Genomic DNA, 22,546 nt, shown 5'->3' with positions numbered 1-22,546 from the left:
CCAAAGTGTTAAAAACTCCTACAATTCCTTTACTAAAGATAAAATATTTTAATTTTAAAATATTTTAAATTTAAATTTAATTTAAATAAAAATTCATTTAAATTTTTTCTTTTTAATAAACATTTCTTCTCAATAAATTTTAACATTAAATTTCCATATTAATAAAATACCAATAGCATCAACATCCCCAGGTTTGGGTCCTTGACAAACTCCTCGGCACTATGGACAACTCATAGTATCTCTTTGGGCCTTGGCACCTCATTTGTAAAATAAGAAGACTGGGCCAGGTATTTGAAACTATTTTGTAGAATTCCTACTCCCCTTTTTAACATACTTAGAGTTCCATTTTTAAATGAGAGTACTAATTATGTTTATTAGATACTAATTGTTCCATTTTAAACTAACCAAACACATAACTCTGAATTAACGCTTATCATCATCAAATGACCAGTGGGTAGAGATTTAGCAAAAAAAAAGCCAATACTTTAAGCAACCAATGCTTAGCTTTCATGTGCAAGTGTGAAATAGTTTTGAAATGTGACATCAGACCCAAGAACCTTTTGGGCTTGAACCGTCAGGTAGGGAATTACTGAATCGGGCCTGAACAAATTCTTTTTTTTTTTTTAATATATCTTTACTGATTTCAGAGAGAGGAAAGGAAAGGGAGAGAGAGAGATAGAAACATCAATGATGAGAGAGTCATTGATCGAGCCCACAACCCGGGCATGTGCCCCAACCGGGAATCGAACCCTGATCGCCTGGATCCTAGGTCGATGCTCAACCACTGAGCCACACCTGGCTGGGCCTGAACAAATTCTTTGTGTTACTTATACTCAGGGCTATTTGTGCACACAGGTATGAGCTGTGCACGTCTATGGTATTATGTAAATACCGTTTTTTGTATTAGAATATTATGCCATTGGATCTCTTTGCATATCAATATCTCCTCCAATATTTAACATTTAAAATTTAACCTGGCTGAATTTCTAGAGCTCCCAGTGCTACATATCTGCTTTACTTTCCCTGCCTGCAAACTGTAGGAGTGGTTTCTTTACATTGTAGTCTACGTGTGCCCTGTGAAAGCTGTTTTAAAGAGCTGAGGGTAGATACATGCCGCATGTAACCCCTCATGTCTTTTTAAAGGCCAATACTAATTAAGAATTGAAAGTGGTCTGTAGACTCTTCAACCCACTCCTTTCCATCCCTAGCACCCTGCCTGCCACACTAAGTGTCCAAAAGACTGAGCGACTCTGCTTGACCTGTGCACAATCACATTTTAATCCATCCCATATGTGAATTCTGCTGATCACAGGATGATGTCCATCCAAGGGCTACAAGAGTTCTGGAAAGTTTTTTAAAAAGTCTCCCTTCTTATATAAATATTCAGGAAAATGGAAGAAGTCCCTGTTGTGTTCTGCTTTTCAGCAGCTCAGTTAAGTGTGGGTTACTACGCCAAAGATCTGGGTCCCATCTGATGCCTGTAGAAAGAATACAAACCAGGTTATCCCATGAGGTGTTCATCATGGCCAATGAGATCAAATGCAAGATTTTAGGAGCAGGAAATGTGCCAGGGAAGCAAGAGCTTCAATTCAGTTCTGAGGTGTGAGAAGACCCAGGTGGGGTGGGGTGCGGGATGGGTGGATATCCATGAATCCGCAGAGCTCTGTGCCTCATTCTAGTCCCACAGAATCTATTTCAGAATAGGATAGCTAGTACGAGGTCTGCTCAGCAGGAGGTGCTACCAGGCACGGCCTTTACAGGGAGTGAAAGAGTAGTTCTGGTCTAGTGATGGAGAAAGAACAGGATGATTACAGCACATTAAGCCACAGCATGGAGAGGCTTTCTTTGACCACAGCACTGGTTTCCCTCTTCCCTTAATCCCATGTTGCCATGGTACCTGTTAACACTCAAGGGAAAAACTGTCTGTGAGGTGCAGAAGTGCTGCTGCCTCACTGCAACAAGAATTTGGTGACATTTTCTGGTATCACAAATTCACAGAAAGAGCTGTAATAACACCATTAGAAGGTACTTACACTATTAGGAGACAAAGACAGATTGCAAAATTTAGCTTCCACTTCTCTCCTCGTCAGCTTTTCTGTCTAATGTAGAAGAAAAAGGTAACAATGAGAGTGACCAAATGGCCCTAAACAAGATACAATTTCTAGGATAATTCTGATAAGTACAGTCTTCATTTTGGACAAACTGCTCCTAATCATGAAGGATGTATTAATTCTGTGATTTACAAATTTTCCCCCCCATTTCACATAAAACTATAACTAACATTGTTTTAAAATTTGAAAAACCCTGACATGAAAGAATTAAAAAAGGCAACTCAAGAGTTGGATAGGCTTAATAAGGGTGTTTCTGTTTGGGTTGGGAGGGAGTCACCTGGTATGTGCTCCCCTAATAAAAACCACGTACTGACAGGCTCAGCATTTCATACCACGCTGGCAGTTAGGCTGACCTGAGGCCCCTCTGCAAGACCCCTGGGGCTTCTGCCAGTGTCTGACTGACATCATACAGTATCTGTCACTGCTGAACAGCAGCAGCACTTTTGGGGGAGGAGAGAACCACTGGAAACAAACAGTAATGTCAGGGGCCTCGAGGTATACTTGCCAGATGCAAGGAAAGCTAGTTAAGCCTTTTGGTGTATAAAACACAACCACTGCTTGTTCTGCCTTAACTACAGACCGGTACTGTTAGTGACTGAATCTCCTCGATGCCTCTTATTTATTATAAAAACAATGTTTAATATGAAAAAAAGTTATAGAAGATAAGCAAGCATTCACTTCCATCCCAGCCTCCGAATATCACACTATTTAAAAGTTTCAATGTTTTCCCTCCAGGCTCTGCACATACTATAGAGTAGTTGATACTACGATGTGGCTAATTAGGAAGAGGAACTGGAGGTGCCACTGCCCCAGTCCCACAGGAAGGAGGCGGTAAATGAGGCTCCAGCAGATTTAAACCACTCTCCCCCAATTCAGCTGATCCAAATCTGCAAATGACTTGACTGATAAGCACAGGTAGGTTGAAAGAACGAGGGCAGGACATAGCCTTTTATTCTCAATATTGACACTCCCTTCTCTTGGCCGCTGTAAAATAAGTATAGTAACAGCACTTGTGAGGATGGAGTGAGTTAATCCATGTAAGGAGATTAGAATAATGCTCGCCACATGGGTAGGTCCTCAATAAAGGCCATTATTGGCAAGTATCAGGACTGATTTTTTTTGCCTCCAGAAGTAGGTTAGTGAAGAACTTTATTACCTTGCAAATGAAATAAGACAATTTGATCTTTTAAAATCAGAAGTTACCCTTAAAAAAGCACCCTGGAGGTTACCACTAGTACAAGGCTTAGTCCAGAATAAAAGCTCAACTTGTTAACTGTTGATATAATCAGAGAATTGGTTCTTTTACCTTATAACAATGAGGAAAGGAGATAAACTCCCAAGTCAGTGCTATGGTTACATCAGTAAGAAAATGTCCATGAACTATTCTTATCCTTCAATATTAAGTCAAAGTAATTAAATGCTTACCACGGCATCATACAGAATAATGTAGACCTGGCTGAGTTTATCTTCCGGGATCCCACAGTGTAAGAGTATTGCTTTCAATAACATGGTGTGGTTCAAGTACACACTGTAATTTCTTTCCTAGGATATGCCCCCAAAAGAGATTATTTTAATTATAAAAGCAATATAGGTACATGACCAAACCTAGGGTCTTACCACCAATTTACGATCCTAACACCTGAGAGGACTGAACATGAAGGATTGAATTTTAGCATATTGCTTTCTAGCTTATTTTTTCATATACATTCCTTTTACATTGTTGTAATCAAAGAGTAAAGTATATTTTAACACTTTATTACACACACCAAAGATACTTTGGCCTTCAGCTATGTTAAAAAAGCTGAGCAAATTCACAGATTTCAAGAGGGAAAGGATCTGGTTCAATGGCTGGTGAAATAGCTATTCTTGCTTTCGTCCACACAAGCCAATTAATGAGTGTTCAGAGTCATGAGCTGTGTGCTGAGCTAGGTGCAGTGGGGCATGCAGAAAAGCAGCCACATGGGTTCTGCCCTGAAAGAGCACATACTCTGGGCGAGTTCTGCCTCAGGGAGCTCACCCTAGCCTTTCCCTTCCCCCCCCCCCCAGGTGTTACCTTTGCCCACCCCCACCTCATGCTCCAAGGGCCCTTCTTCGGCCTCTGTATACCTTGTTTCCTGAGCCTACGCAGCCCAGCTGGCTCACTTCTACTACTTCTATAACTTTCTAAATAAACTTTCCCTAATAATTTGAAAAAACAAACAAAACACACACTCTGAACAACTGACAACAAACACAACTCAAGGAAGTAGGTGATATCTCCTCTCAAGTGCTGTGAGAGTTGAAAAAGAAAGGTTTGCTAGCCCATTAGTGGAGGAGCAGTCAGGCTTCCTTGGGGAGAAAGGACCCAAACCATGGCTGGGTACTGAAAAGTCTTTCAAGACAAGGGACACCGTGACTGACAGCGCTGCGGGGGGAGTGAACAGCGCAGGCGCATGGGATGGGGAGGGAAGGCCCGAGGACAGCACACCCTTGTGCCAGTCTCCAGTGGCTCTGGAGCAGACAGACATGATCAAAAGTGACATTGGGGAGCTGAGAGATTGGGTGTAGGAGGCAGCCACAAGGACTCTGGAGAGGCTAGAATGTGCTGAAAAAGCATCCCAGGAATCTTAGCCTAATTTCTTGCATTTTGGAAGAATGGGCAGAAAAACAACACCCTTCTCCCAAAACAAAACAAACAAAAACAAAGGCTGTTCACGTCAAGGCTGAGGTAAGAGCCTGAGGTAAACATCGAACTCTTCTGTCACTTTAGTAAAAATGTGGTGCACTGTCAGCACACACTGAGGAGCAGTCCTGCGGCCGGTGCCCCCACCTCACGTTGGATGGGAGGACTCTGGTGGGATAACCTCAGAATATTAGAATACGGAAAGGAACCTGAAGGGCCGGAAACTCCTGGATGATTTCATAGATGGTATAGATGACTTCAGCAGTGGGCAGAGAGCTGTTGGTGGTAGAGGTGATGATATCAAAAGCACATTCCAGAAGTTCTTTGGGATGAAATCGGTCTAACTTGCGAGGTCTGAAGACACGTTCTATGCAGTATCTGGAGAGAGAAACTGGATTTCTAAGGTCATTGCTCACTGGGAACAAATATGCATAAGAAATCATTGAACAAGATAAAAGTAACAAATATGAAAACAATCAGTGGTATGACCAAGAAAGCTTAAAGACAGATTTGCCCAGAACAATCTTGCCTTGTGATCTAGGTTCCAACTCCTAGCCTTCGCATTACTAAACTACAAGGCTTATTTTTTTTTCATTAAATGTCTGAAACAGAGATGAAATTACACACAAAAATAACTTTACCTTAAGCGCTTGCTTTCTACAGTGATACCCACACCTTAGAACTATGACTATTAACTTCACTTGCAGCTGAGAATAAAAGCATGTTAAAGAGCTTTGATTTCTTTTGAGGAAAGGAGCCTTAAGGTAGGATACCTCGTTGACAACAGTACTGCTCCAATTTAGGAAGACCGCGGTGTTAGACTCCTGCGGTATTTGAACGTACAGAAAATACCCCCCATGCTAAGTGCACGGAGCTCCTCAGTGTTCGGCACTCCTGCTTGGTTCACTCCGCTGCCCTACACACAGATTTTGTTCAGTTACCTGTGTAGGCAGTTTTCACACAGGGACCATTGCCCATTTACCCCTCCAAATATATTTTAAAAGGGGCCATCTCTGATCCAAGAACAGCCAGATTTTTTCCCCCAAGCCACTATTTGTGAAAATAATTAGTTATGTTGCTTGGGGATATTTAGAAGTCACAGAGTAGACTGTAGGAGCTTCAGGGTACCTACCTGACTGCTACCGTCCTGAAGGGGAGGCTGACTATCCTCACCACTTTATAGAAAGGGCTACTGTGCCTGGGTTTTTATGATCATATTCCAAGCGCAATACTTTAAACCTCAAATTCTTTACTGTGTAAGGATCACAGAAAATAAAACATTCTTTCTGGTTCCCCCCACCCACACCCACCAAATGAAACCTCCATTGTTTCTTACCGTTTTAAGTTCAATATATTATTTCTTGCCACATATCTTGCAAAAGGAACCTGAGAAATAAAGTTGCAAAGGTCAATGTCAAGATGTGCCAACTAGCACACTCCTTTTGGTTTTTAAATAACAGCTTTATTGAGATATAACTCATAGACCATAGAGTTCACCCTTTTCAAGTGTACAATCCAGTGGTTTTCAGTACATTCACAAAGTTGTGCACTGCGTGTCATGCACAATCCTTAAAATGTTCCTGTCAGCCAGCAGCAGACCCACTGCTGGACAGACCACCAACCATATTCATTGTGGTATTTCTTTGGTTTTTAAGTTTGAGAAAAATCACTTTTAAATATACTCTGGAAAATTTTATTATGCCAAGTTAAAATGAGTGCAAGTTATTTGTGAATTTTTAAAAAGTGTCATTTATGATATTGCAATCAAAATGGGTATGCTCTCTTGTGGTGAATTTCCTAATGTTCCTATTGATCTTTTAGGAGAAATTTGTAATAACTACCAACTAATAATCATCACAACTTGTAAAACCATTTTCAGATTGCCCCAAGAGATCTGAAAGCATCATTAACTAATGGGTCAGATTCTAAAGGGAAATTACTTTTTATCTTTTGTAACTATCAGCTCACAGAAAGGGAGCTCATGTTTAAAATCTACACTTTAGTCTCCTAACATCTAGAGAAGAAGTGGCCAGTTTTATTTTTTTAATCCTCACCGGAGGATATTTTTTCCATTGCTTTTTAGAGAGAGTGGAACAGAGAGAGAGACATGGATGTGAGAGACACACATCAATTGGCTGCCTCCTGCACATGCCCCAACTGGGGCCGGGGATCGAGCCACCAACCGAGGTGTGTGCCCTCGGCTGGAACTGAACCCGGAACCCTTTAGTTCAAGGGCTGCTGCTCTAACCACTGTGCCAGATCGGCTAGGGCAGAAGTGGTCAGTTTAAGTATCTCTATGTAAATGTCTGTACTTCTACCCTTTCTTCAACAGAGCCCAAATGTCTGATATGCTATTTATTCACCTCTCACTCAAAATAATCCAAAATCATTTTACTTACTGTATGAGAAAAACAAGCCAAGAATATGGAAGACATTTTTTCTTAAACCATAAAAGCAAAACATGTTCTTGCAATAAGCTACACAATACAGATATGAAAAAGAAAATGCCTTGATTCCATACCCTCTCCAGAAAAATAGTTAGAGGCTCAGTGTATTCTTTGACACTCACTCTATGGTGATACAAACAAGCTGGTGTTCGTGGTCATTCACATATATGTGAGCATGTTTATACCGCACACACACAAGGTATTACAAACATACAGTGTACCTTATGCATACACTCAGTTTTTTGTGTTTGTTTTTTTTTAAAGTTTCTTTCTTTATAACAAAAATGGGATCATACTAGAGTTCCTTTGAAACATACTTTTTTCCCCAGCCAACACTATACCATGGACATTTCTACAGATCAAATATAGATGTGGATATACCTGAGTACATATATATATATTTTGATCTTATACCTCTTTAATAGTCCATAGTAAATTATTCAACAATTTTACTATAGATGAACATGCAGTTTTCAATTTTTGACCACCAAAATAATATAACAATAAACATACTTTTAATATTCACACACCAATGTATTTTTATTTTCTTTAAATCAATTCCTCAAAGTGGAGTTGCTGGTTCACAGGGTATAGTTCGTGTTTCAAATTTTTATTTTGTTTTATTAAATACTTTCAGATTACTTTTCTAAAGGTTTAGCGATTTACATTCCCATCAGCAACATATGAAAGCACCTATTTTCCTACACCCTTGTCATCTCTGGATATTAAAAATTTTAATAGTTTTGCCAGTCTGATGGGTGAAGTGGAGATGCCTTTGCTTGGTATTTCCTCATTATTAGTGAGACTGAACATCTCAGAAGTTTATTAAGCCCTGTGCATTTTCTTTTGAGAATTGTGTGGTTATATCCTTTGCTAATTTCTCTACTTTTCAGTGCTTTCTGTACATTAGGAGTGTTAAACTCTTGTCTGTCTTATGCATGTACAGTGCCACAGATGGGCTTGTCAGCAGCCAACCCTGTGACTGAACAACTGGTAAGAGTGTCACGTCAAAAGGAACCCTGGGGATTGAAAGGAAAGCAAGCATGAGTAAAATTCAGCACACCCAGTTAGCAGAGACACTGCTGTTATAAGAATTTAATTGTTCTTGCCCGGCCGGGCGTGGCTCAGTGGTTAAGCATCGACCTAGGATCCAGGCGATCGGGGTTCGATTCCCAGTCAGGGCATATGCCCGGGTTGCGGGCTGCAGCCGATCAATGACTCTCTCATCATTGATGTTTCTCTCTCTCTCTCTCCCTCTCCTTTCCTCTCTCTGAAATCAATAAAGATATATTTAAAAAAAAAAAAAAGAATTTAATTGTTCTAGACATCAACATGATAGGAAGTTACCAAGGATCTACCCAGGAAGTAGAGAAAAAACTCCACTTATTATTTGTCTCAATTGGCCTAGTTAACTTGCTATGGTCACTCAGCAGAGCTAACCTTGAGGTATAGACATGGCACCTGCAAATATGCAGGGTCCCAGTTTCTAGGGCCAAAAGCACTTGTGCGATTAGCAAAGTGCATGCACACAGGGTCAAAGGATTACTAAATTCCAGTAATGCTCTCACCCTGACAACTTCATCAAGAAATAGGTTCCCTAAGGGTGACATTTAGATTATAAGTCCAGCCTAAACAAAACCAAAACCAAAAAGATTGGTGGGGGTAACCTTTTAACAGACGTGCCACCCCCGTGACCAGACATGGCATCCAAACTGCCAGCAGAGTGTGCCCAGCCTCACCCGCAGGTCGAAAGGAAGCATCACCAGCATCCCGCTGTGGTCCATGAATAAGGCGGCTTCGTTGTGCTCGTATATTTGCCTATTTCGGGGGAGCAGTAGTGGGGTACACAATTGGACAGCTCCTACACCAAAGTAGAGAAAAATAACTAATCATCAGGTTCTCGTTCTTCCTAGGAGGCAAGTTAAAAAGAACACAGACCTGACAGTGAGGTCCCCTGCTACAGGGACTGGGAATCATCATCAGTCTGTGGTCAGTTCTCAATGGAGAGCTCACCTAAGGTTAAGTTTGCAAATCTAGTCATATTTTTGACTCTACAAATCAGAAAGTTTGTAATATTAAATCTGTTTCTCAACAAGCTGTATTGTAAAAATAAGCTTAAATTTCATGTTAGTTGTTTGTAATTGTATTTAAAAGTAAAATATAATTGCACCCAAATCCATTAACAGTACTTTTTAATGTACTTTTAAAAAAAAGAACATCTTTTGAGAAGGCATATGGTTTTTTCAAAAGGACGTACCATGTCTTTTAAAGATGCGGACAATGGTTTCACACACATGCTGCTGTATCTTGGCTGTACGGACTGAAAAGTTGCCCTAAAATAGAACCAATTAAAATGTCATCAAAGCCTAATCAAAAGGATCACCTAAAATATTAATCTGTGGCTTGCAGTCGGAGTTATATTGCTTATTCTGAGGATCACAGAAGAGATGTCAACAAGTCAGTCCCTTTTTGAACAGGGAAGAGAAACCACAAGTGTTACAATGCGTCTTGCTTGAGGAGGGCCAGCTAGGTTCAGAGTCCAAGCTCTTAACCAAGTTGATATTTGCCTTTCAGAGAGACAGCTGGTCAAATACGCACATTCACCCTGAGGACTCTCAGGGCCACTGTGGGGCAATCAGACAGCATCAGGCCCTCTCCCACAAGCTAAGGGATTCAGAGTGGGCCCCTTGAAAGCCAAGTGGCATTTAGATATTTTGTAAAGAGCTTTCCTTTTCACTTGTTTCTTATTGGAAAAGTAGTACCATCTCACTAGAGAAAATTTAGACACAATGGATAAGCAAAAAGACAAGAGTCACCCATAATTCTGTATCTTTCTAATATTGACAGCCAGCAAAATCTGTTTGGCCCCTAATATCTATACTGATCTCCTACAAACCTTATCATTACTTCCTCTGCTACTCTTTTAAAATTATATCATATTTTAAGCATACAGAAACATACAGACAATATAACAAAAATCTGTTATTCACCCACTCAACTTTATCAAATTTTAATATCTTGCTATATTGCTTCAGATCATGTTTTTTTGTTTTTTATCCCCTCTCCCTCCCTTTTGTTTTGTTTTTTAAAGAAAATGTTGACTCCCAAACCTGGGTGTGCTTTAGAAACCACCTGGGAGCTTTTAAACAGATTCTTGAAGTACCTCACACCTGAAGATTCTGTCTCCAGAATGGATGCAGGGTCTGGGCCCCTGTATGGTCGACGTGCAGCCAGCACTGGTAGATACTACCTGATCAGTAACTGAACTGGTTGGTTGTCTTTGGCTCTGGGCAGCTGGGCCAGGGCTCAGTCTCTAATAGTACTCCTTCTAATCTCTTGGGTGGGTGGAAGGGGGGTGGGTCAGAAATTCCTTCAAGTAAGTGATAAAAAGGGTGGTTCTTCCCAGACTAATGCATATGCACACATCTCGAATACACAGACCTCAGATTAAGAATTTATGTTAAAAGAACCATGAAAAATAAGAAACTGACTTGATCCTTCTATGAACCAGGTGAAGCTCTCTATTGAGCCTGGCTTAAGCCCACCTTCAGTATGTCGCTGTCATAGGTGTAATCGATGGCAGGCGGGATGCGCTGCGAGAAGATCTGGGCCATCATGTTGCGATAGGCCTTCCCGTCCACGTTGGCCAGGGTGTGGTGCAGCACCTCGTGCAGCTCCGACTCCTCCATCTGGGGCGGGGGCAGCAGCTCGCTCTTGAGCAGTTCCGTGGCTGTGGGCCGCTTTGCTGGATCGTGGTTCAACAGCCAGGAGATGACAGACTTCTGTAACAAAACCCAAGCATACACCGGTGATCAGAAGCAACAGGTGATGCTCAGGAATTCTCCTGACAAGCTGGTGGTTACTTCCAGTCAAAGAAAAGACACCACACTTCTTGCACTTAGTGGGTACGTTTTCATTTCTGGAAGTCTTTGAATTTGTCATTCCCCTCGCTGTACTTCAATACTACCATAGTGTTGTGTAACAATGTAACATGAATATTTCTTAAAAGACAGAGGCTCTTTTTATATTTTAGTGACATAAACGACCCCCAAAATCCTCAACAACTAACTAGAAGCAGAGCTTAGGCCTTCTAAACACACAAAATAGTGTATCAAAAAAAAAAGTGAGAATATAAAACAAATACTTTTAGATGTCTAATTTTAGTATAAATTATAATGTGTAGTAACTTAGAGCAGTGTAAAACATGTTTTCATTTTTTCTTCTCCATTTATGTTACCTGCATTGATAGCATTCCCTTGAATTCTCTAGATTTATGTTACACTCTATCGTCACAGCTACCACCGCATTAAGCAGGGAACAATGGGAAGGTAATATAAACCTTCGAAAGGTTCCTTAATGATTCCTTAATTCTCTTGTTTACAATAAGGATTTACAAGGAATTACAGGAATATCTGAGATCAGAAAAATCTCAATTTTTAGATGAATCATATTAAGCATTTTCTAATTATATATCTTTAATATATGCTCCCCTCACCACCCCAATCCCCAAACTCCTACCCCAGGCCCAGGCTGAAATAAAAACAGGTAATTGCTTTTCGTGTAAAGAAAGAAACTGACATGTCACAACTTTTATGAAAAGTTATGTTGAATTAAACTGGTAAAAACAATAGCCTGAATTATTCAGCAAAACAGACCCCATTACACTGCTTAATTTCTGTGCGTGGCGAGCTTGTGTTACACTCATCTATAAGCATTTTCTATGCTGCCCCCTTTCAGGTGAAAAGCAGTGACTGTGATGTGGGAAGTGGCAGTGGTGGTGGTTTGGTTGTCAGTTTTATACAGTCCAAACACAAATGCTCAAGGGTGCCCAGTAAGTACTTGTCGTGATGGAGAACAATCACGTTGTGAGAATGGTATGGACAGTTGCTTTCATGTTTGTAGTTTAATAAAGTTCCTGAGCCGCCACAGCTGCCAACATGTGGAAATACTGAGTAAGACTGACCTTGTTACAGGGAAAGGCTTTGAAATGAACACTTTCTTATGACATCCAGAAACACAAGAAAAAATAATAACAAAAGAAGTAGAAACACGACTCAATGTATTTTCTAGTGGTTCTTTACTAATTCAATAGATGAGGCAGAACAGGTTCCTCTAGCTATAAATGTCATAATAAGCACTACCGAGTTACAGGTTGCTAGTGCTGATATATAAATAAAGGGTATTGAGTCCCTTTATTTTACAAGTGAGAAAAACGAAAGTCTAGAAAAGTGAATTGTCCACCCAGATACATAACCAATTAGCAAGAAACAGCAAGTTAATGCCATGTTCTAGCTAGGTTTCTATTCTCCTATTCCCCACATTAATACAGTTGTACACTGCTTAAAAACAGGGATACATTCTGAGAAATGAGCCCTTTGGCAATTTCATCATTGTGAGAACATCACAGAGTGTACTGACACAAACCTTGGTGGGGACATCTCACTACTATAATTGTGCATGCTGTACTTTTATATGCCTGGCAGTGCTATAGGTTTGTTTACACCAGCACCACCACAAGCTCATGAGTGTTGCACTGAGCTACAATGTTAAGATGGCTATGACAGCCCGGCCGGGCGAGGCTCAGCGGTTGAGCGTCAACCTAGGATCCAGGCAATCGGGGTTCGATTCCCGGTCAGGGCACATGCCCAGGTTGCGGGCTCGATCTATGACTCTCTCATCATTGATGTTTCTCTCTCTCTCTCTCCCTAACCCTTCCTCTCTCTGAAATCAATAAAGATATATTTAAAAAAAAAAAGATGGCTATGATAACACTAGGCGATAGGAATTTTTCAGCTCCATTATCATCTTTTTTTAAAATATGTCTTTATTGACTTCAGAGAGAGGAAGGGAGAGGGCAAGTGCCCTGACCGGAAATCGAACAGCAATCTCCTAGATTCTAGGTCAATGCTTAACAGCTGAGCCACGCCGGCCGGGCTCCATTATAATTTTTTTTTTTTTTAAACTTTTAAGAAGTTCTTTTTTTTTAATGTATCTTTATTGATTTCAGAGAGAGGAAAGGAGAGGGAGAGAGAGAGATAGAAACATTAATGATGAGAGAGTCACTGATCAGCTGCAGCCCGCAACCCGGGCATGTGCCCTGACCGGGAATCGAACCCCGATCTCCTGGATCCTAGGTCGACGCTCAACCGCTGAGCCACGCCCGGCCGGGCTCCATTATAATCTTAATGGGAATGCTGTTGTATCTGCGGTCCATTGTTGACCCAAACATTGTTATGTGACACATGACTATTACTTAAATAAGGAATTTTACCATAATTATAACTGTTAAGAAAGTCGGTTTAAGGAATAAATGTCCATATGACAAGAGTATTAGCCACGGAACACTTCACCAAGACAAACAAGCAACTAAAAAGTGCACACCAGAAGTACAATACATAAATTCACTAATAATTATTCTTTTATATTAGCTGGATGCCAATACTAACCTATGATGAATTACACGCACACACTCAGATATTTATAGCATGGAAGAGAAATTATTTTCCTTTAAAATACTATAACTTCAGACTATCTGATCTTCCCCTTCACAATCTGAGCTACTTGAACCAGAAAACAGAACAAAATTATAGTTTTAAATTATTTTTCTTTTCTTAAACTCCCAAGCTTTCTCTAAAACAGTGAGCTGTAAAAGCATTCTCTCTTTTTTTTTAACAGCTAAGGCAAGGTTCCAACTAGCACTCGAAAGCACAATGAACCACACAAAAGAATCCTGTACTTTGTTCATTTTCCGTGCCAATCCCTGGCACTTTTATGGTGTATTTCAAGTCTAGTAACATTTTAAGTGCTTTATCTTTTGATTTCCCCCCCTACGTTGTTCCCAGGACACAAGAGAATGAGTGACAGAAGATTACTAATTGAAAAAGAAGAAAAATAGTAATTAAAACCCAAGTGTGAAGACAGTATTTAAAGCATCAGAAAATTACCTGCTTTGTATGTTCTCCATCATCAAAGTCTTCTGGAAACTTAGGCAAAGTGGGCTAAAAGAATATTACATTCAAATTAGCAAGCGCTTGGCAGACTGCCACAGTGAAAGCATTTATTCACTAGAGGTAAGATACAATTCAAATACAGAAATGAAAATCTGCTAACAAGGGAACACTGAGGTGCCACCTTCTTGAAACCCGATGCCCATTCTTCCAAGTACATACATATTAATATACACTTTACCCAAGTGACAGCCTAGGTGATAGAAAGCACCTTATATGAGGACAAAGTATTTAAAAATCTAACGGTTTCAGAAAATGAGAAAGTAGCTTTTATGAAAAAAGGCAAAAATACCAAACCATCAACACAGAGTAACAGAAAAATATTAACTGAAACCTCTACTTCCCCCAAAGTACTCACCTTTCTGGTAAATAAGACCCTAAGTATAACATTAACTTGACAGTTTAGATATTCTTGAAAAGGGAGAACAAACATGACTTTTGACTAAAGAAAGGCACTTCATCAAGTCAAGGGAAGGGCACAGCAATCACTTTATTTACTCCCCTACTTTATGAACAAAGCTGTCCACGCTATACTGGCAGTAAAACAATTCAAACGTTTTCCAAAACACTAGCTCTGCTCGGGAAGGAAAAGGAAGACGCTCGATCCCTCTTGCTCATCAATCTAAATCCCAATCACCCTCACCCAAACCTTACTCTCCACTTTCATCTTCATGCCTACTCTAATGAGCGTCCTTGACCTCGCACACTGTTAACATTAGTCCCTTTTTAATGTGGGTAATAACAGAGGCAAGGATTAATCCCAAGAACACAAATGGAAATTTCATTGGGGGAAAAATTCAAGTGGCTGATATTTTCCCCAGACCCCTTTTGACTTCTGGTTAAACCTTTTTAGGCACCAGCTGGAACCTTTAATTTTTAGAAGTAAATATCCATTATCCTTATAACCCATCCTCACTGCTGTGGCTGTATTGATATTATGCAAAAACTCCTGGATTTCTCCTTTGTTTTAAAATATAAGAGTAAATCTCTCAGGATCATTTTTAAAAAGCAACTATAACCGAGCAATTTCTCCAAGTAAGATTTCTAAAAATAAACAAAACTGGGGAGTTTCTCATCACTGGAGGTATGTAAGAGGTAGATTTCTACTTATTAGAAATATAGAAAACTATAGCAAGGTTGCTTCCTCTATATTATAAATATCAGAAAAATATCCTGCACTGAATTCTGATGTCCATGCTAAGGTCCAGGTTATTGGAAAATGATGCACTAAAACATCTGATACATACATCTCTGAGTTGGTTGAGAACAAAGATCCTTTCTGAGGCTGTGACCATGGGGTGATAGGACATCTCAAAGAAGATGATTCCCAGGCTGAAGAGATCCACTTTCTGGAGAAAAAAGATTTGTATTTAGAGATTCTTAATATGAAATATTATTTACCAGGGAATTATTTCATGAGCACTTTTAACTGGAATTAAAGTCTGCACAAGTGAAAAACAAGCCAATTAAATAGAAAAAAATTAATTTCTTCTAAAGAAGCATAGGTATACAGTATAGATGAGATTAAATATTTGGCATGACGTCTCAACATTTTCCTTGAAAACTGTGACTGGTTTAGCTACATACACAGACAGAGATAACCACTGGCCAACCATTGAGGATAATAACTAAAGAGCAAGGACAACCGAAGTTTGTTGTAAGAATTTGCTTTGCATCTTTACTAATCTCAAAGTGAAACACAGACCAAACTCTGCAGTTAACAGCAAAGATCAGCTGTGGATTGCAAAGCTACTACCAAAGAGGCGCAGGAATGGTACACAGAAAGATGATGTGACATATCCTAACGAAATAAAGTGCAAGTAATGAAGAGAAAGGTTGAGAGGGAGCTGCTAGAGGGAGGATGCTGTTCAGAGGGCAGTGTGCCTGAGGCAGCCGAGCACAGCGGCTGAGGGGGAGCCTGCTCGTGGGCACTGCACACAGGCACGGCAGCCACTTCCAAGAAAAACTCCTGAATGAATTTGGATTCAAGGATCAGCAGGAGAGCCTCTCTAATGATCACCAATGACCCCTGAAGTCTTAAAAGCAAACATTCAGTGTGGCACTTCCTACACGTGCTGGCTGTAGAAAATGTGGAACCCACAGAAAAGCACCGAGAATAAAATAGCAAGTGCTCAGTCCCACCACCCAAGGACAGTTACTGTTGGTGTCTAAGACACTCCCACTTCGTGCTTATTAAAATGTATACACACACGTACACACTATACAACTAGAGCCAGTGCTATTCTTTATAACTTTTATCCCCTTAATTTTGTGAGAATATATTTAAATACTGTATCATTTTCCTAAAACAAGCTTCTAAAATATGATTTAAATGACATACAGTATTCAATTACGTGGAAGTGACATAATTTATTTAACCAGTTCTCTATTTTTAAACACTTTCGTCACTTTTCACTGTTATAAATAATACTATGGAGAATACCCTTTACGCTAATCTTTTTGGACCACCCCGGTTGTTTCCTTTGGGTACATTTCAAAAGGTGGAACTGATGCGCCAAAGAGTAGAGTCCTTTAAGGATTTCATCATGGTATTCCAACCTGCACTCAGAAAGATGACAGAGGTCCCCTCCCACACCCGCGGTGTGTGCATGTCCATCTCCCCTCGCCCTCACCTCACTCTCCATGGGTCTGTCAGAGGTCTGTCTTAACTTTCTGTCACTGCTAAGTGCTCCCTGTTGGAGCCAAACCCGGTCTTGTGTTTCCACTACAAGCCTAAAAATATGTTTTGATGTGAAATGCCTGCCTAATATATTTTAAAAATTTAGCTCTACAACTCTTGCCCTAAGTGATCTCATCCAGTCTCATGGTTTTAAATCCCATCTCTGTGTGCTCATGACTCTCAATTTTATACTTCTTACTCTGGCCTTTCTTAGTCTTGAGCCCGAGTCTCTTGCCACCTGCTGGACATCTCCAGTTGGATTTCTCATGAGGCATTTCAAGCTTAACATCTCAAATGGAATTTTTCTGCCATTGTCTCCTCCTTCTCCCCCACATCTTTCCTCAGGTTTTCTCATCTCATTCAACTTCCCTTCTCCCAGCTGCTCCAGGCAGAAACCTGAGCAGTGTCCTGTTTTCCTCCCTTTTCCTCACCCAAATCCACTCCATGAGGAAACCCTGTGAACCCCTGCCTCCTCAAATGATCCTGTATCAGCATGCTTCTCCACACCTCACTTGCTGCCGCTCTGGTTCCAGATACCAGCTGCTCCGGACTTCTGCAAAGCCTCCAAGCAGCAGCGAGACTGAACTCTTGCTCAAGATCCTTCAGTGGGCCCTGCACATGGCCCTTATCACAGCTAAGCTGGCCCTGCATGATCTGACCCCTGCTGCCCTTTCCGGATTCACTTCGTGCCTCTTCCCCATTGCTCACCACACTGCAGCCACACAGGCCTTCTCTTTGATGCCTTAATCGTGCCAAGCGAGTTCTCATCCAGTCTTCTCCTTATGCGTGCTATTTCTGTGTCTCCCGTTTTGCCTCCCAAACATGCTCCAGCCTCCAACTCTGCAAGGTTTGTCCCTTCTCTTTTATCCTAAAAGTCACCTTCTTAGAAACCTTTCTCTGGTCCAATGTAAAGACAATGTCCCTATTATTCTCTGGTCAATGGACTCCTTTTCTTCTTAGCTTATTGGATGAGCTCTTGGAAGGCTGGAATAAGATATTTATCCTATTACTTGACTGCCTTATTCCCTGTGTTCTTGGGGCATGGCCTGGACCACGGTAAGTTCAAATCTTCTTTGAATGGATGGAGAGACTGTAAGCTACCTCTGCAATAATTGTGCCAGCTTCAGTCACTGTCCTTGGGCAACCCATGTCCTGTCTATAGTGTAGTCATTCAATATACATATGGATATATTTCAAGTGAATAAAATGTTCCTGACTATTTCAGCTGGTAACTAAATCCCAAATGCCATGACCTTGATGTTCGCACTATTATCTCACTCTTGAGACCTTTCTTTCTCTCCCCAAAGCTTCCCCTTTACCTGGTTGTATGCAGATTTGGTGCTTCCTTGGACCTCTGGGCTTACATACAGAGCAGTGCCAACCATCCCAGTCAAATGACCTGCATGGAAGAAGGCGAGGGAAGGCTTTCCAATAATAGGACTCACAGAGAAGGCAATTTAAAAAAAAAAAAACATTTAAAAAAAATTGATTCCATAGAGAGGAAGGGAGAGAGAAACATCGATTGGTGCCTCTTGCACATGTCCCGAGTGGGGGCCGAACCTGTAATCTGGGTATGTGCCCTGACCGGTAATCGAACCCACAACCTTTTGGTGTATGGGACAATGCTCCAACCAACTGAGCCACACCAGTCAGGGCTCAAATTTGTATTTAAAAACAAAAAAAGTTTCTCCCGATACGCCAAAGTTGTGGGTTCGATCCCAAGTCAGGGCACATACAAGAATCAACCAATGAATGCATAAATAAGTGGAACAAATTGATGTTTCTCTCTCTTTCTCTTCCTCTCTCTCTCTGAAATAAATCAATAGCAAAAGGTTTCTTAAGAATGAGGCATGATCTGTTAATTGTTCACACTACTCACAGGAAGAAACAGTGTGCATTTCATAATAAATCAACACTAAGCCATGTATGACCACACACTCTGTTCCACATAGGATGTCTGCTGCTGCAGAGGAGAGGCGGTCCAGACAGAAGACCCAATAGGCCCTGATGTGACCGCACATTTCCACAGGGGTCTGACAAAGTATAACTGTCTATCCATGGGAGTCAATACTCTAACTGAACCTCTAATTTCTTGACTTTCTGAAGAAAATTAATATAATAAACAGGAAAAAAATAATTAAAGCATTTTCATAATTTTGTTAATGTAATGATTAATTATAATTTGCCTTACAATAAAATCTTTACGAATGAAAACAGGATTCGAATTAAGAAATTTTATACTGTAGGGCAGATCTTATGTTAAGCATTCTTATCACAAAATAAATTAATAATAATAATAAGAGGGCAGAAGAAAACTTCTGGAGGTGATGGACGTTTGTGGTGTAGGTGACTGTGAGGGTTTCCTGGGTGTCTATGTATCTACAAAGCCCTCAGGTTGTACACACCACATATGTACAGCTTCTTGTATGTAAAAATATAAGAAGAGAGAAAAAAAGAAAAATTGTGGTCTGCTTTTTTATACATGAATTAAATATACTGGATTTACCTGAAGGGTCTGATTTAATTAAATGATCTCCTGATGCATCATCTTGTTTGCCATCAGCCTAAAAACACAAGCAAGCCAAATATCATTAAAATGTTATATTATTCTATCAGAATGGCTTATTTGTGAAGACTGAATGAAAAATATCACACAGAAACCAGAATAATGATAATGTGTGTTTTCTGAGCTTTAAAATGTTTTGTTTACTTGGCCCACTAATGCAAAGGTTACCAGAAACCAAACAAGATCAAGAAGGAGGGCAATTCACTATAGAACTGTTTCCTTCGTGACAGAAGCCCCTGGAAACTCACAGAAGCCAATGCGAGAACAGAATCTATTTACTAGGAAGGGTAAGAATACACTAACCACCACCACCTCACTTTCTAACCTTCCCATTCATCTGGGTCAATTTTCATTCTTTTTTCCTAGAAGCTGGTCACCAAATCTATCCCACTATCACTGCTAACACCTCTTAAGTACCCTCACCTTCTTCCACTGTATCTGTGACAGAGCTGCCTCACCTATTACCCTAAACCACTACTTTGCTGACATCACTCCACAGGTCACTATTACAAGCACCACCATTGATACTAGCAGCCTTAACATTCTCGGTGCCAGGCACTGTCCACCTGCTTTACCTGTAGTCTTATTTTATCCTGCTGACAACTCTCTGGAGTGGGTACTAGTATTAGGCACCTTTTACAAGTGAGTTTCATGAGAGGTTAACTAACTTGCCCAGCGTCACACCACGAAGAATTGGCAGAGATAGGATTCTAGCCCAGGTTCGTGGGCCTCCAGAGCTGTGCTCTTATCTACCTCACTATATGAGGAAAGCAAGCGCTAGCTTGCTTTCTGGAAATTCTTGAGTTTGGGGATTAAGATCCCGATCATTTAGCCCTCTCTTGGTCTTAGCACTCTTCAAAATGTCTTGTTCTGGTCAGGGCCAGGTTCTTACGGCCCCCCTTCCAGTTCCTCCCTCTCTGCTCCTTCTAATTCAGCCTCTATTTACCATTTATCTAAATGGATTATTTACCATTAATCCAAATCCTATTTTCTCTGACCACCCTTAAAATTAACGACATTTACTACAGATTTTGGTACTTAATAACTGAGGCTTCCGATGTCAAGTAAAACCCTTCCTCTGGCACTCAAGGTCTGCCGCCTACAAGACTCTCAGCCTCCCAGCAGCCTCTCTCACTGCTCTCCTGTACCTCATTCCAACCACCAGACGGCACGCTGGCCTTCAAACAATCGTGTCTGTTCACCTCAGGGCCTCTGCTTACGCCATTTTCGATGGAACCTCCCATCCTGGTGTCACCATACCCTGCCCTCAAGCTTGGACTGCTCGACTCCCACCCATCCTTTAAGGCACATTTGAAATGCTGTTTTCTTTATACAACCTTTCTTGGTCCTCCTAACCGCAGGTAAATTTCCTTTTGTCTTTTACTCCTCTATCATTATTCTGCTCACTTCACATTATTTTAGCTTTGTGTATTAAACAACTACTCTACAATGTGTGAAGAATACACACTTGTGGATTATGTGTTGTCTAGGAGTGATGTTTTATGTTTTTTGAGTCTTATTTCCTTTAACTAAAAGCCCCTCAAGTGCAAAGCACCTAGCTCAGTGCCTGGTGTGGTAGACCAAAATACAAATTATTTCATAAAGTACTGTATGCTTAGTGACATAATTATGTCCTAAGTCATGTCCCTCACGTGGAATGCACTGACTAAAATGTATTCAGTTTCAAAGCGTAAAAGATCATTCACAGCGCACCCCTTTGCACTTGTATCACTTTCCGGGGATCACACAGCAGAGTTCAGTGAACTCATTACTATCCTGTGTTCTGACACTGCCATGACTATCAAGACATGCAGGTCAATTTTCAGGCACAGTGTAACTTTAAAAATACTCACGGCAAAGGCTAGATGGTCTGTCGCCAAACCAAAATCACCTATTTTCACATGGTCGTCGGAATCCAAAAAAATGTTGACAGGCTTCAAATCCCGGTGAATCATTCCCTGATGGAAGAGAGCAAAGAAACCAAGTTTCCTAATTTGAAAGGCCAATTCAGTGACAAAATTGGAGGAGTTTTCTCCCACAGACCGTGCTGGTCCGGGCTGTTGATCTTCTGCAGTGTCTCTCGACTGTCCTGTCAATGACCTTGCCACAATGTCCCAGTCTACCGCAAGCTCCTCTACTAGGTTCGCAATTTTCTTTCTCTGATGCATCACAAAACCCCTGCTCTGGTCAGGGAGACACACACTATTTTCATTCCTTCTTCCATTCCTTTTTTCACACTATTTCCTCTGCCTAGGAAATTCTTGCTTTTCTCCACTCATTTGAATTGTACCAACATTTTCAAGTGCCAACACATTTTCATGAAGCCTTCCACAGTAATTCTAACACTTCAACTGTGCATCCCCAGCACACACGGAAGGTGCTCAATGATTACTTGATACAGGAATGTGCTTTCTCCCCTTCCTAATGGCATTCTCCTAATGCTTATTGTTTCAGGTACTATAACAGGAGATAACTAAATGCAATAAAAGTACGCTGTGTGATCCCTTTTACCTTTACACGAAGGTGAATTTTGGCTCCCTCAATAAACAAGAAGTCCTTCTCAAGTATGGGGTTTATCATATACCCATGCCTCTCTGTATTTCTTGGTGTGGCACAATGTTAGACACCCAACAAATGATTAGCAGATACTGAGCAAGTTAGATCAAGAGAAGAAAGCACACAGGCACGGTTGTAAGACCCCAGGATGATATCACAGTAATAAGAGTTCTAGTGACCCTCATTAGAACTCAATTTTATTTTCAGCCTTGCAAATTCTGCTTACACCAAATCATTTACAAACTAAACATGTGTAAATTATAGTCCTGGCTTTTTAGTAGTAATATGGCACAGTATAAATATTTTGAGGTTAAAGAAAATTGAGGCGAAGGAGATAACGTATTTATACTGGCTAATGCATTAGACAATTCCACTTTTTAAAAAGTAATAGGTGTTTTATCCTGAAGCTAGGCCCATTAGCATTTACATTGCAATGGCAATTTCTAGCTTTATAATGGCATTTTATACATGTGGCAAACCGTGTTACTCAAAGAGTCTCATCTCTGTCCTTGCTAGA

At 40.6% G+C, this 22,546-nt stretch overlaps 1 protein-coding gene across 3 annotated transcripts in view; it reads right to left on the bottom strand.

Annotated features, from left to right (window-relative positions):
- EIF2AK4 (eukaryotic translation initiation factor 2 alpha kinase 4) overlaps positions 1 to 22,546 on the bottom strand; it is a 90,009-nt gene that overhangs the window by 19,607 nt on the left and 47,856 nt on the right. For all 3 annotated transcript variants that reach the window (XR_013997596.1, XM_081119752.1, XM_081119753.1), the window contains 12 exons: positions 21,327 to 21,431; positions 19,414 to 19,471; positions 18,227 to 18,306; positions 15,475 to 15,576; positions 14,165 to 14,218; positions 10,766 to 11,002; positions 9,478 to 9,553; positions 8,960 to 9,081; positions 6,110 to 6,159; positions 4,983 to 5,151; positions 3,537 to 3,653; positions 2,034 to 2,099 (listed from right to left, as the gene is read on the bottom strand). Coding sequence is in view for 2 of the 3 variants with exons in the window: in XM_081119752.1 (XP_080975878.1) it covers positions 2,034 to 2,099; positions 3,537 to 3,653; positions 4,983 to 5,151; positions 6,110 to 6,159; positions 8,960 to 9,081; positions 9,478 to 9,553; positions 10,766 to 11,002; positions 14,165 to 14,218; positions 15,475 to 15,576; positions 18,227 to 18,306; positions 19,414 to 19,471; positions 21,327 to 21,431 (1,236 nt within the window). In the remaining variant the exon portion in view is untranslated. The remainder of the gene's footprint in view (positions 1 to 2,033; positions 2,100 to 3,536; positions 3,654 to 4,982; positions 5,152 to 6,109; positions 6,160 to 8,959; positions 9,082 to 9,477; positions 9,554 to 10,765; positions 11,003 to 14,164; positions 14,219 to 15,474; positions 15,577 to 18,226; positions 18,307 to 19,413; positions 19,472 to 21,326; positions 21,432 to 22,546) is intronic.

The sequence above is a fragment of the Miniopterus schreibersii genome, assembly GCF_964146895.1.
Source record: "Miniopterus schreibersii genome assembly, chromosome: 1".
In the NCBI taxonomy this organism is placed as follows: domain Eukaryota; kingdom Metazoa; phylum Chordata; class Mammalia; order Chiroptera; family Miniopteridae; genus Miniopterus; species Miniopterus schreibersii.
This window is presented reverse-complemented; position numbering and strand designations above follow the sequence as displayed.